Raw genomic sequence first — 12859 nt, 5'->3', positions numbered from 1 at the left:
GATTGATTATTGGTATTGTTGTTTTACTTTTAACTTTCCGTGACAAATTGATAGTCTTAAATCTAACCGAGAGGTATTTTTAGGGTTCAAACCTGAACAACAATACTTAACATATTTGAGTGTTAAGGATAAACTTGAAATGTTAATTGACATTAACGTCTCAATGGGATTCTAAGTTGTTTTTATAAATATGCAAGGGATCGATATTTAGGAAACATTTTTAAGGATTTTATATGCGAGGGATCGATAAAAATGAATTTTTTATGGCCATCAATTTCAATCAAAGAACTTAATATTAACATCCTAATCAAAATACATGAGAGTGAGAAAAATGAAACCTAATCCCTATTTTTTCAATTCAAGCAACTAATTCTTTGTTTATTTTATTATTGATCGGTGTCAACACAATCACTTCAAAACTCTTTTTATTGTTCTGTTGTTATATTTAGCGAATTTTGTACTCAATAATTCACTTCATTGTTCCTTGTGGATTGATATTCGTTCTTAGGGACAATTATTACTTCTGACAAACACAGTGCACTTGCCGTAAAAAGTCATCAACAACCCAAGAGAACACTTGGAGATTATGCTATGCACCAGAGGCCATCATTTCTCTAGTATTGCAATACCTTCTACCACCAACGCCTTGGAGATGAAACCTGCATTCCTCAGTCTGATAAGTACCCATCAATTTACAACAATGGACCATGAGGATCCATATACACATTTGTCTACATTTTATGAATTGGTAGGAACAATAGACTTTCAATCAGGTGATATTGAAACTGTTTATCTACGTTTATTTCCTTTCTCATTGACAGGAAAAGCTAAAGAATGATTCAAATCACATCCAAATCAGAGCCTTACTAGTTGGAAGGATGTATAGAGGAAAAAAATTTACAAAGATTTATTTCCATAAGAGGGACTTGAAAAATATAAAGAAAATATCGATAAAGAAGGAATAAAGTAGTGAGAATATGCGGTGTAATTATTCTTTTTATTAATGATATATTTGAAAGAGTTTCAAAGTTTACAAAGATAAGCTATAAATCTATCAAGTACATTAAAGGAAAATTAAAATATATCAAGCACTTTGAACAAAAATACAAAGATAGCAAAGACTTTGAACGATACTTTGAATGAAAATAAATTGTGACCGCATAACTAGCACATGGATTAGTTGTTTTCATAACAACTAAAAGATAGGTGTGGTTTAATAAGAATCTCAAGTGGAGTGGCTTTGGTGTTGGCTAATCCAAAGTTTTCGGTCATGTCAATAGGATCAGGTGATGAACTTAAAAATTCAAAAGAGTGCAAAATACTAGCAAGAGAGAATTGCACTACTTCAAGGCCAAAGGATATTCCTGGACACATTCTTCTACCACCTCCAAATGGTATTAGCTCAAAATGATGACCTTTAACATCGAGATCTTTGTAAGTTGTAAGAAACCTTTCAGGTTTGAACTCCAATGGATCTTCCCAAACATTCTTGTCTGTGTGAATCTTCCAAAGATTTGTGATTAGTCGAGTTCCTTTTTTTATATTATAACCACCTAAAGTGCAATTCTCTGTGAATTCACGAGGTGTCGCAAGAGGACCCGGAGGATATAATCTTAAAGTTTCTTTGACTATGGCTTGAAGATATGTTAACTTACTCATATCAGACTCACTTACGCATTTCTCTTTTCCAATATGAATGTCTAGTTCGGCTTGCACTTTTTCCAATACCAAAGGATTTCCCAAAATCAAACACATTGCCCACACAAGAACAACACTACTTGTGTCAGTTCCTCCTGCAATCAGTGTCTGCAAATTAAACAAATTAAGAATATGGTTTTATTCACAAGTTCTTCTATAAAACAAAAAAAAAATCATATATTAAAATCAATTTACATAAAATATTATTTTTAATTCATATATAAACTAATTTTAATTCATAAATTTATTTAATTTCTTCATCTTATTTATTTCTTCTAGCAACCTCTTATTCTCAAAAGTTGTAAAATTATTTATTTCAAATTCAATAATCTAGTATACAAATTTGTATTTTGGATTGTACAATCTGAAATAATGTACAATCCCAAAACAAATTTTAACTTCCAAATTAAATGTCACATTTCGGAATTAAAGAAAAATGCCAAAGCATAATTTGAGTATTTTTTGTATAATGGGATGCAAGAAGAAAGGCATGGAGATGCAGGAAGAATCTACACTCAATCCCTAATTTATATCACCCTCACAAAATTCAATAATGATTTTTTAATAAATGGTGTTTTTTATCTTTCTAAAAAGTATATTTTTTTTGTCAACAAAAAATAAAATTGAATTAAAAGGGACATTTCAAAAAAAAAAAATACCTTAGTCTTTTTTATAATAAAATTTAAAGGTTGTATTATATATATAAATATATTATTTTTCAAATTAATAGTAATAATGTATTTACCTTTAAAAAAATGTATATATTTAATAAAATATTTTATTAAATAATTTATTATTATAATCAAAATTCAAATTTTATTGAAAATCAGAACATTGTTATATTATTTTTTAATTTAAAAATATTATTATAATGATTTGTTAAATTGTATGTATTTTATTTTTGGATGTTAAAGAAATCTTTTCCTTAGAGATAAACCAATAGAATTAATCTGTACTTTTTAACAGGACATATCTATCTAGAATGGGTTGACTCAGATCGTTATCCCTAATATACACTATTCAACCATGCTATACTGTGCCATGCAGAAAACAAAATTAGAAAGAAAAATAAAATACTAGACGGTTGAAGTTTGAAAGGATTATAATGTTCATATTGAAGATACATACCAGTATGGTGGATTTGATAACGGTATCTGCATCGACCCCATCAGTAATTGTTCCATCAAACAAGGAAATCATCACATCAATGAAATCTTTAGCTTCACCCAAACCCTTCCTTTTTCTGTGTTCCTCTAACTCCTCACCAAGAATAATATCCAACTCTTTAGCAATTTCTTTCATAGCCTTCTCATTCCCTCCCAAATCAAACCGTCTCAACCAAGGAACAGCGTCTCCCACTGTGAACACCCCCATCAGACGCATCAACTCCTCCACAGTCCTCACACATCTCTGTGCCTTCTCATCGTCTACAGTTGCTGCACTGAAATATCGCTTCCCTGTAATCATTTGAAGGACCATGTTGAATATCAGATGAGAAAACCATTGCTTCAAGTCCACCAAGGCATAGCCGCTCTCATTCTTGTTGCTGCGCCAAAGGTCAAAGAGCTCCTTGATCGATTCTTGAACCTCTGACTCAAAAAGATGACGTTGCTGCCTCACTTGCTGAGGGGAGAGAATCTCTGAAATTGTAAGCTTTCTTATTTTTCGCCAATAGGGACCATAGGGTGCTAAGGCAAACATGGCTTGGTTGTAGCTCATGAGTTCCACCGAAACAAGCTTGGGGCGACCGAAAACGACTGTGTCGTTTGTGGTGAAGCATTCCTTTGCTATTTCCCAGTTGTTGATTACCACAGCCCTTTTCGCACCAAGTTTGATGGTGAAAATGGGTCCATATTTGTCGGCCAAAGCACCCAAAGTTCTGTGGGGTGACTTTGAACCACTCATCAATGGAAGGTGACCAAGTATTGGCCATGCACCTGCAACTGTGGGAGGTTCTTTCCCTCGAGAAAATTTGAAGAGACCATAGAGAAAGAAACAGAAGAGAATTAGAGAAGCGAGTGCAATGGTGGTTGCATTCAAGGAATTTACAACCAAATCCATTTGAGCGAGTTGAGGCTCTGTGTGTTTCAGGTAGGGTAAAGTAGGAGTGGTTAAATAGATCCTTCATTCCTTCAGAGAGAAGGAAAAGTCAAACTTTTCAAAGACTAAGTATGATTTTACTTGGAAATTGTGTTGTAATTTTTATAAGATATAACTACCACTAATAATAATAATTAATAACTATTTTCAAAGTTTGCTGCCATAAAAAATATTTAAAATATATAAGGTTAAGTTTCAAAATATTAAAATTTAAATTATTATGCAGTGAATTGTAATTACTAATTTAAATCATACTTTATAACATTTTTATACGTGCGTTTATAACTTTGTCACATCATGTCACCACTTCCTCCTCTTTATGTTAATTTAATAAAACAGATCAAATTGTATATTTTTTTTTAAAAATAAGACAAAATTTATTTTTTTTAAAAATCAAAATACTATGAATTTAGGGTTCAAGGTCTAGGTTATTTTTATTAAATAGTATTAAAAAAAAAATTGAATTTTTTTTTTTGTTTAATTTTGTGTGGTTTACATTACTTTTATTTTATTCCATTACTCTGCTACTTGTTTCCACATATTAAAAATGTGATGTTTTGTGTTTAATATAAAACTAAATTGTGATTAATGTAAATTGAAAAGTGATTTTTATTATTTTCATTGAAAAAGTGTTTGATAATTGCTATTTATATCAATGGTGATGATCTTTTTTTTATGGTATATGATGACATGAAAATTACAACTAAAAAAACATGATAAACTCGTTATCTAATAATTCTTTTATGAAAAAATAAAGTTAGTTAAGCTTATTGTTTTACATTAACTATAATATTGTTTTACATTAACCGCAAGTTCATAAGATGGTAAGAAAAATAATAATCATGTCACTTAATTAATAAAAAATTAAAAGATAAAAAATCAATTAAAAAATATATTTTTTAAAAATATTTAATTAAAAAAATCAATTAAAAATAGTTAAGGATATATTTTAAGGATTTGTTGAGAAAAAAAAATATTTTGTTATGAACACAAATATTGACCTTAATAGTTGATATTTGTTGTATCCTCCAAGGTTAATTGATATTTGAGAAAAAAGATGGAAAATAGATCGTTCATTCCTTTATAGAGAAGGAAAAGTCAAACTTTTATTATAACTACCAGTAATAATAATAATTAATAGCTATTTTCAAATTTTGCTGCCATAAAAATAATAAAAATATTTAATTAACAAAAGAGATCAATTGTATATCTTTTAAAAAAAAATAGAAAATCTAGGATAATTTTTTTTTAAAAAAAAATCACTGAATTTGACTGTTGACCCTTAATGGATCAATGAGGTAATCAAGCTTATTTTTTATTTCAAAAAATTATATTTTTTAATTTAGTTCTTTTTTAATTCTGTGTGGTTTACATTACTTTTATTTTATTCCATTACCCTCCTTACTTGTTTTCACATGTTAAAAATGTGATGTTGTGTACTTAATATAAAACTAAATTGTGGTTAATGTAAATCGAAAAGTGAATTTTATTATTTTTGTTGATAATGTGTTGGATAACAAGAAACTATCACCACCATTGTTATTTATTATTTATATCAATGGTGATGATGATGGTAAGGATCCTTTTGTTAGTATATATACTATAAGAAAATTATAAAATAAAAACTAATTTTAAAAACAAAAAATAATTAGTTTTTATAATAGTTAAATTAGAAATCATTGTAGAGGTTAAAAAAAAATTGGTTTCTAAATTAGTTTCTAAATTTGTATTTAATTAGCTACCAATGTTTTAACTACCAATATTATTTAGATTATAAATTTGGTAGCAAAAACCTTAGTAGTTAATTAAATATCATTTTAGAAATCATTTAACAATAATATAAACTAATTTAGAAACCAATTTTTTTTTTAGTTTCTAAAATGGTCTCGAATTTAGTCACTATAGCAACTAATCATTTTTTGTTTTTAAAATTAATTTTTATTTCATGATTTTCTTGTAGTGGTATATGATGACATGAAAACTATAACTATAAGAAAACATGATAAACTCGTTATCCAATAAATTTTTAATGAAAAAATGAAAGTTAGTTAAGTTTATTAACTATAATATTATTTTATATTAACCGCAAGATGGTAAGAAAAATAATAATCATGTCACTTAATTAATAAAAAATTAAACGATAAAAAACAATTAAAAAATATATGTTTTAAAATATTTAATTAAAAATAGTTAAGGATATATTTTAAGGATTTGTTGAGAAAAAAATATTGTGTTATGAACACAAGATATTGACCTTAATAGCTTGATATTTGTTGTATATATCTTCCAAGGTTAATTGATATTTAAGAAAAAAGATGTTCATAAGTGAATTGTGAATGTGGGTAGGTTAAGGTGTATAATTTAGACCAGAATCAATAAAGTCCAAGTTCATGTAAAAGAAATAAATTAAAATAATATAAGGTTCGCATATATTATATATATGATGTCTTCAGCCACAAATATTGAACCACTCAACAATAAAGTAGTGAATGGGACAAAATTGCTCCAGTAATACTGAATAATATTTTTACATATAAGTCAAAATTTTCATTCTATTACTGCTAAGAAAATTCAAAAAACAAGACTTTGTTCCTCGTGGTACATATGAGAAAATTGGAAAAATGCAAAGAATCCCCGACTAAAGATAAGACGCACAAATCAAGAGAAGACTTTTAAAACTAATAGAAAAAAAGTATAGAGATATAATTAAAATTAAAACACGTTATACTAACACATCATTTTGCAGTGTAGGTCATTTGAATATTAATATAATATGAAAGCATAAGAAAATGATGTGTTATAATCGTAAGCTCATTGACCAATGAGGCATTTAATCAAAGGGTACATAAATATTAAAGTAGTACGTGACTTACCTGAAAAAAGAGATGTGGTGCATGTAAAAATGGCACCCACCCGTTGAAGGATTTGCAAAACTCTTTCTATGTGAAACTGTTATGCATCACTTTCTTATTATTTGCTAAGCTAATTAGTGCACTCTGTATTTTGCCTCTGGTTTCCAATTATTGCACACCTTCATCAGTCACGGTTAACCAATTAAGCAATTCATTAATTGTATCGACTAATGTAATCTCTCGAGACTTATCAGTGACCGATCGAGATCGTAATCCACATTAATGAACTGATCGACAACATAAATACAATTACGTTCAAATAGGATTAATCACTTCAATCCGCGATTAAGAATTAAGCAATGAATCTCTAAATACGGTCCAACTCTCTAACCTGACTCAATAAAGAAAGTCTACTAAAAATAATATATATTTGAAAGAGTTTCAAAGTTTACCAAGATAAACTATAAATATATCAAGTACTTTGAAGGAAAGTACAAATATATCAAGCACTTTGAATGAAAATACAAAGATAACAAAGACTTTGAACAATATTATAGAAAAAAAGTACTTTAAATGAAAACAAATTGTGACAGCATAGCTAGCACATGGATTAGTTGTTTTCGTTACAACTAAAAGATAGACGTGGTTTAATAAGAATCTCAAGTGGAGTGCCTTTGGTGTTGGTTAATCCAAAGGTTTCGGTCATGTCAATAGGATCAGGTGATGAACTTAAAAATTCAAAAGAGTGCAAAATACTAGCAAGAGAGAATTGCACTACTTCAAGGCCAAAGGATATTCCTGGACACATTCTTCTACCACCTCCAAATGGTATTAGCTCAAAATGATGACCTTTGACATCGAGATCTTTGTAAGTTGTAAGAAACCTTTCAGGTTTGAACTCCAATGGATCTTCCCAAACATTCTTGTCTGTGTGAATCTTCCAAAGATTTGTGATTAGACGAGTTCCTTTTTTTATATTATAACCACTTAAAATGCAGTCCTCTATAATTTCATGAGGTGCCAAAAGAGGACCAGGAGGATACAATCTTAATGTTTCCTTGACTATGGCTTGAAGATATGTTAACTTGCTTATATGAGACTCACTTACACATTTCTCTTTTCCAACATGAATGTCTAGTTCAACTTTTACTTTTTCCAATACCAAAGGATTTCTCAAAATCAAAGATATTACCCACGTAAGAAGAGTACTACTTGTGTCAGTTCCTCCTGCAATCACTAACTACAAAATAAGGATATGATCTTATTCACAAGTTCTTCTATAACATAAACAAATCATCAGTACAAGAAAATCATTAAATAGAAACTAATTTTATAGACAAAAAATAATTAATTACTATATTGACTAAATTAGAGACCATTTTAGAGACTAAACAAATTTTTGGTTTCTAAATTAGTTTCTATTATTGTTAAATATTTTCTAAATTTGTATCTAATTAGCTACAAAGTTTTTGCTACCAAATTTAGAATTTAAATCATTTCGCCTAACCCGCATAAGCCAAGTGTGAGACAGGTGATCTATCCCCATAATCCTCATTTTTAAAAATTTAAAAGTTTATTTCTTCATCTCATAATTTATCTTGCAGTCTTATATTCGTAAAAAATTCTAAAATTATTCATTTTAAATTCTATAATTTGATATAAAAAATTGTATTTTGAATTATACAATCTGAAATTTTGAATTGTACAATCAGAAATATTGTAAAATCCCAAACACAAATTTTAACTTCTAAATTTTATAAATCAGGAAGTTAACGTGCATATTCCGAAATTAAAGAAAAAATATTTAATAAAAAATATTAAAAGATAATTTGAGTATTTTTCAAAGTATGAAATCTAAGAAGAAAGTGATAGAGATACAAGAAAAAATTACACTAAATCCCTAATTCATAACATCTTCACAACATTTTGGTTATTTAATATTTAATATTATTTGTTTATCTTTCTCAAATTCATAAATGGTTTTGGTTTTAATACCTTAATTTTTGTACAATAAAATTTAAAGTTATAATGTGATTTAATAAAAAAAATAAGATGCAATAAAGATCCATACCAGTACAGTGGATTTGATGACGGTATCTGCATCGAACCCATCAATAGTTATTCCATCAAACAATGAAATCATCACATCCATGAAATCTTGAACTTCATCATCCTTCTCACCCAAACCCTTCCTTTTTCTGTGTTCCTCTAACTCCTCACCAAGAATAATATCCAACTCTTTTGCAGTTTCTTTCATTGCCTTCTCATGCCCTCCAAAATCAAACCATCTCAACCATGGAACAGCATCTCCCACTGTGAACACCCCGAACAGGCGCATGAACTCCTCCACAGCCCTCACAAATCTCTGTGCCTTCTCATCATCCACAGTTGCTGCACTAAAATATCGCTTCCCTGTAATCATTTGAAGGACCATGTTGAATATCAGATGAGAAAACCATTGCTTCAACTCCACCAAGGCATAACCGCTCTCATTCTTGTTGCTGCACCAAAAGTTAGAGAGCTCCTTGATCGATTCTTCAACTTCTGACTCAAAAACATGACGTAGTTGCTTCACTCGCTGAGGGGAGAGAATCTCTGAGACTGTAATCTTTCTTATTTTTTGCCAATAGGGACCACAGGGTGCTAAGGCAAACATGGCTTTGTTGTAGCTCATGTGTTCTGCGGCAACAAGCTTGGGGCGAGAGGAAACGACGATGTCGTTTGTTGTGAAGCATTCCTTTGCCGTTTCCCAGTTGTTGATTACCAAAGCTTTTTTGGCACCAAGTTTGATGGTGAAAATGGGTCCATATTTGTCAGCCAAAGCACCCAAGGTTCTGTGGGGTGACTTTGAAGCACTCATCAATGGAAGGTGACCAAGTATTGGCCATGCACCTGCAACTGTGGGAGCTTCTTTTCCTTGAGAAAATTTGAAGTGGCCATAGAAAAAGAAACAGAAGACGATTAGAGAAACAAGTCCAATTGCAGAAACATTTAGATCCATTATTTTATCCAAGAGAAGATTGTGTATCCCATGCTCTATGTTACACAAATTGGATTTTAATATGTATATGCAAGTGGTAAGGACATTTTTTTTTATTATTCATGTAAGATGTGATTTATTTTTTAATTTTATAGTATATTTTAAAAAAATTATTATTTAATTTATTGTTGTGTTTTTATAAATATATTTTTTTTGTAATTATTATATTTATGAGTTATAATTTGTTATAAAACTCTTTTTTATTATTGTTAATTAGATTATACTTTTGTTGTTGTAATATTTTTATTTTTCATTAGATAGTTTTTAATATTAAAAAATAATATTTTTTATTTATGTAAGATCTAATTTATTTTCTGATTTATTTTTTTAATATTTCAAATTACTTCACTTTCTTTACACTTTCTTCTCACGCACTCACACATCCATTTCCTCAAAATCTTACACATATTTTCCTCTCCTCTCACATCTCTTCTTCAAATCCTCACATATCCCCTTCCAATCTAAGTGTAGGTTTCCGCATGAATACTCTTCATGTGGATAGAAAAGCAAAGAATAATTATTTTTTTTCCTTGTGTCTTTGAAGAGATTCTGGAAAAAATCGATATAGAGTAAATGCTATTACATTTTGGCCCTATGGAAAAGTTTAAATATTTTTCTTCCAAATTGTATTTATTTAGAATTTTTAATAATTTAATAATTTTATTTATATATATTAAATAATTTAGAATTTATATTTGTTAATTTTTTAAAAAAATTAACCATTTTATTTGTACTAAATATATATATCAAAAAATTTGTAAAGTATTTTTACATATTTTTTATTTATTTATACATAAAACAATTTAATCATATTTTAATTTAATTTAATATTAACTAGATATATTTGTAATCTTACACTTTTATTTATTACAAAATAATATTTTATCAATAACACATATCACATCATTCATTAACTTTTTTTAAACTTTTTCTTTATTTCTTATCATCTTCTATTAATCCAAATAACCCCATTTTCACATCAAATCTTTTCAAATCCATAAGAATGATATTAATTAAAGAAAAATAATACATACCCTAATATTAATTGAAGAAAAATAATACTTTTAAAAACCATACATCCATTTTTACAATATTATTACTTTAATATTTTTTATTATATATATATATATATATATATATATATATTTTTAAACAATTTACATTAATAACTATATAAATCTTAAGAATTGTAAGAATATAAGCAACACCAATAACGAATATGAGCATAGCATAGGATAAGTGGCACAGAAAGTAAGGCTACAACTGTACCACTTAATTATTGTTCCGGACGATAAGATTCTACAAACAATAAAGTAGTGAATGAGACAAAAATCTCCAAGAATACTGAATATTTTAAAATAAATAAAAAAATAAATTATTCTATTATTGGTAAGAAAATTGAAAAGACAAGAATTTATGGTTGTGTTTGTATGAGCAGAGGATTTAATGTTTCATTGTCTTTCTTTTTCCTTCTCAAATCAGTCTTTTTCAATCCTTTTAATTAATTGAAAACAAACAAAAACACATTTATTGCTTTTCTATCCTAGTGAACAAAGAATTCCCAAAAATAACAACTTTTTAAATTTAGTAGAAAAGTATAGAGATATAATAAAAATTAAGACATGTTATATTAATAGATAAATTGTGTTTGAATCCAAATTTTTGAAAATCAAACCTAAATTAAGATGGACTAATTTAACAACAATTTCAAAACTTAGCTTTATTTTAAAAAAAATTAAGATACTTTTGAATTTGGTAATATTATATCCATATCTAAAAATCTAAGTCAAATGAAGATGAAATTTAAAATATAATAATTAAATTGAACTCAAAATATCAATAAAAATGTAAAAATATAAGTTTTCTTCAAGGATTGGGTTATGATTTATTGACACCAACATTACTCTGAATTTCTGAGTATATATATAATTCTCATATTTAATTATAATAGATATAGAGATTTACTTTCATTCACAAGAATAACTTAAATAGTTTTTTCAATCTTATTTTCTTAATCTATTTTATAGTAAGTTTTGTGTTGTAAAAGTTTATCATGATGGTCAACTAACGATTTTTGCAAAGACAAAACCATGTTTTTTTTTTCTCAATCTTTATCAAATTGATTACTATTAAGTTTTTAAAAGATAAATTCTCATACAAATTAATCACTACAAGAAACTAACAAATTAATTTTAGAGACAAAAATAATTATTTGTTATAGTTACTAAATTAGAGATTATTTTAGAAACTAACAAATTTTTTAATTTCTAAATTAGTTTCTATTATTGTTAAATAGTTTCTAAATTGGTATATAATTAGCTACCAAAATTTTAACTACCAATTATTTAGATTTTAAATTAATATAAATGAAAGCATAAGAAAACGATGTGTAATAATTTTAAGCTCACATTCGTCAATGAACATTTATTAAAAGGTACATATGTTTTATTTGATTTGAGAAGTAAAAAGTTGAGGGTGTGAGAGAGTATAAATGTAAATATTTGATAAAAAAAAGTGTGAAGAAAGTTTACATTATTTGGATTAGAGTATCTTACATTAGATGGGTGAGGAAAGTTTATTAAAATATGTGAGTGATGTGATAGTTGTAAGGATATTTTGAATTATTTTTAATTGTATAAATTATAAGATTACAAGTTTACTTTTTTTATAAAAAAAGAAATAAATAATAATTAATTTTGTGTATATTTTAGTTAATTAAAATAATTTAAAATTTTAATTATAAATAAAAGAATAAAACAATGTAGAATTAAAATAAATAAATAAATAAATTTTAAAATTTAAATTTAAATATAATTATAATTATATAATTTTTTATTTATTAATTTAAAATAATTTTGTTAGTTAAATTAATGTATTTATATAATTTTAATATTAAAAAATTAATACATTTTAAAAGTAAATCAGTATTTAAAATTTGGCTAAGAAATTTTTTGTGCATCTTTAAAATTTAAAAATATTATGATATATAAATTAATAATATTATGAAATTTAATTATCTATTATATTAAAAAATACAATTTAATGTATTCATAAAAACTACATTAACATGTTAAAAAAAAGTATCATTACATATTATATTACATAAAGTTAATAGTAATGTTAATTTTAGTAGTGAATTAATACCACTATTCCTTATCCTCATTTTGTT

At 26.9% G+C, this 12859-nt stretch overlaps 2 protein-coding genes across 2 annotated transcripts; both read right to left on the bottom strand.

Annotated features, from left to right (window-relative positions):
- Positions 1-978: 978 nt before the first annotated feature.
- On the bottom strand, positions 979-3867 carry LOC137836824 (cytochrome P450 82A4-like). The gene is made up of 2 exons (XM_068645581.1): positions 2827-3867; positions 979-1806 (listed from the first exon to the last, which is right to left on the bottom strand). Exons 1-2 carry the CDS (start codon positions 3757-3759, stop codon positions 1177-1179), a joined length of 1563 nt encoding a protein of 520 aa, XP_068501682.1. The 5' UTR covers positions 3760-3867; the 3' UTR covers positions 979-1176.
- Positions 3868-7061: 3194 nt separating this feature from the next.
- On the bottom strand, positions 7062-9711 carry LOC137836823 (cytochrome P450 82A4-like). The gene is made up of 2 exons (XM_068645580.1): positions 8722-9711; positions 7062-7890 (listed from the first exon to the last, which is right to left on the bottom strand). Exons 1-2 carry the CDS (start codon positions 9649-9651, stop codon positions 7261-7263), a joined length of 1560 nt encoding a protein of 519 aa, XP_068501681.1. The 5' UTR covers positions 9652-9711; the 3' UTR covers positions 7062-7260.
- Positions 9712-12859: the final 3148 nt, after the last annotated feature.

This window comes from Phaseolus vulgaris, chromosome 4 (genome assembly GCF_000499845.2).
Source record: "Phaseolus vulgaris cultivar G19833 chromosome 4, P. vulgaris v2.0, whole genome shotgun sequence".
NCBI classification, from domain to species: Eukaryota; Viridiplantae; Streptophyta; class Magnoliopsida; order Fabales; family Fabaceae; genus Phaseolus; species Phaseolus vulgaris.
Note: the sequence above shows the minus strand (reverse complement) of the source record. Positions and strands in the feature narration are given on the sequence as shown.

What these genes read in the sequence shown, in the direction of transcription:
- LOC137836823 (XM_068645580.1), bottom strand. Translation starts at nt 9,651, where the DNA reads ATGGATCTAAATGTTTCTGCAATTGGACTTGTTTCTCTAATCGTCTTC. An exon ending in TCATCAAATCCACTGTACTG is followed by an intron (nt 7,891 to 8,721) that starts GTATGGATCTTT and finishes CTTATTTTGTAG; the next exon opens with TTAGTGATTGCAGGAGGAAC.
- LOC137836824 (XM_068645581.1), bottom strand. Translation starts at nt 3,759, where the DNA reads ATGGATTTGGTTGTAAATTCCTTGAATGCAACCACCATTGCACTCGCT. An exon ending in TTATCAAATCCACCATACTG is followed by an intron (nt 1,807 to 2,826) that starts GTATGTATCTTC and finishes TTTAATTTGCAG; the next exon opens with ACACTGATTGCAGGAGGAAC.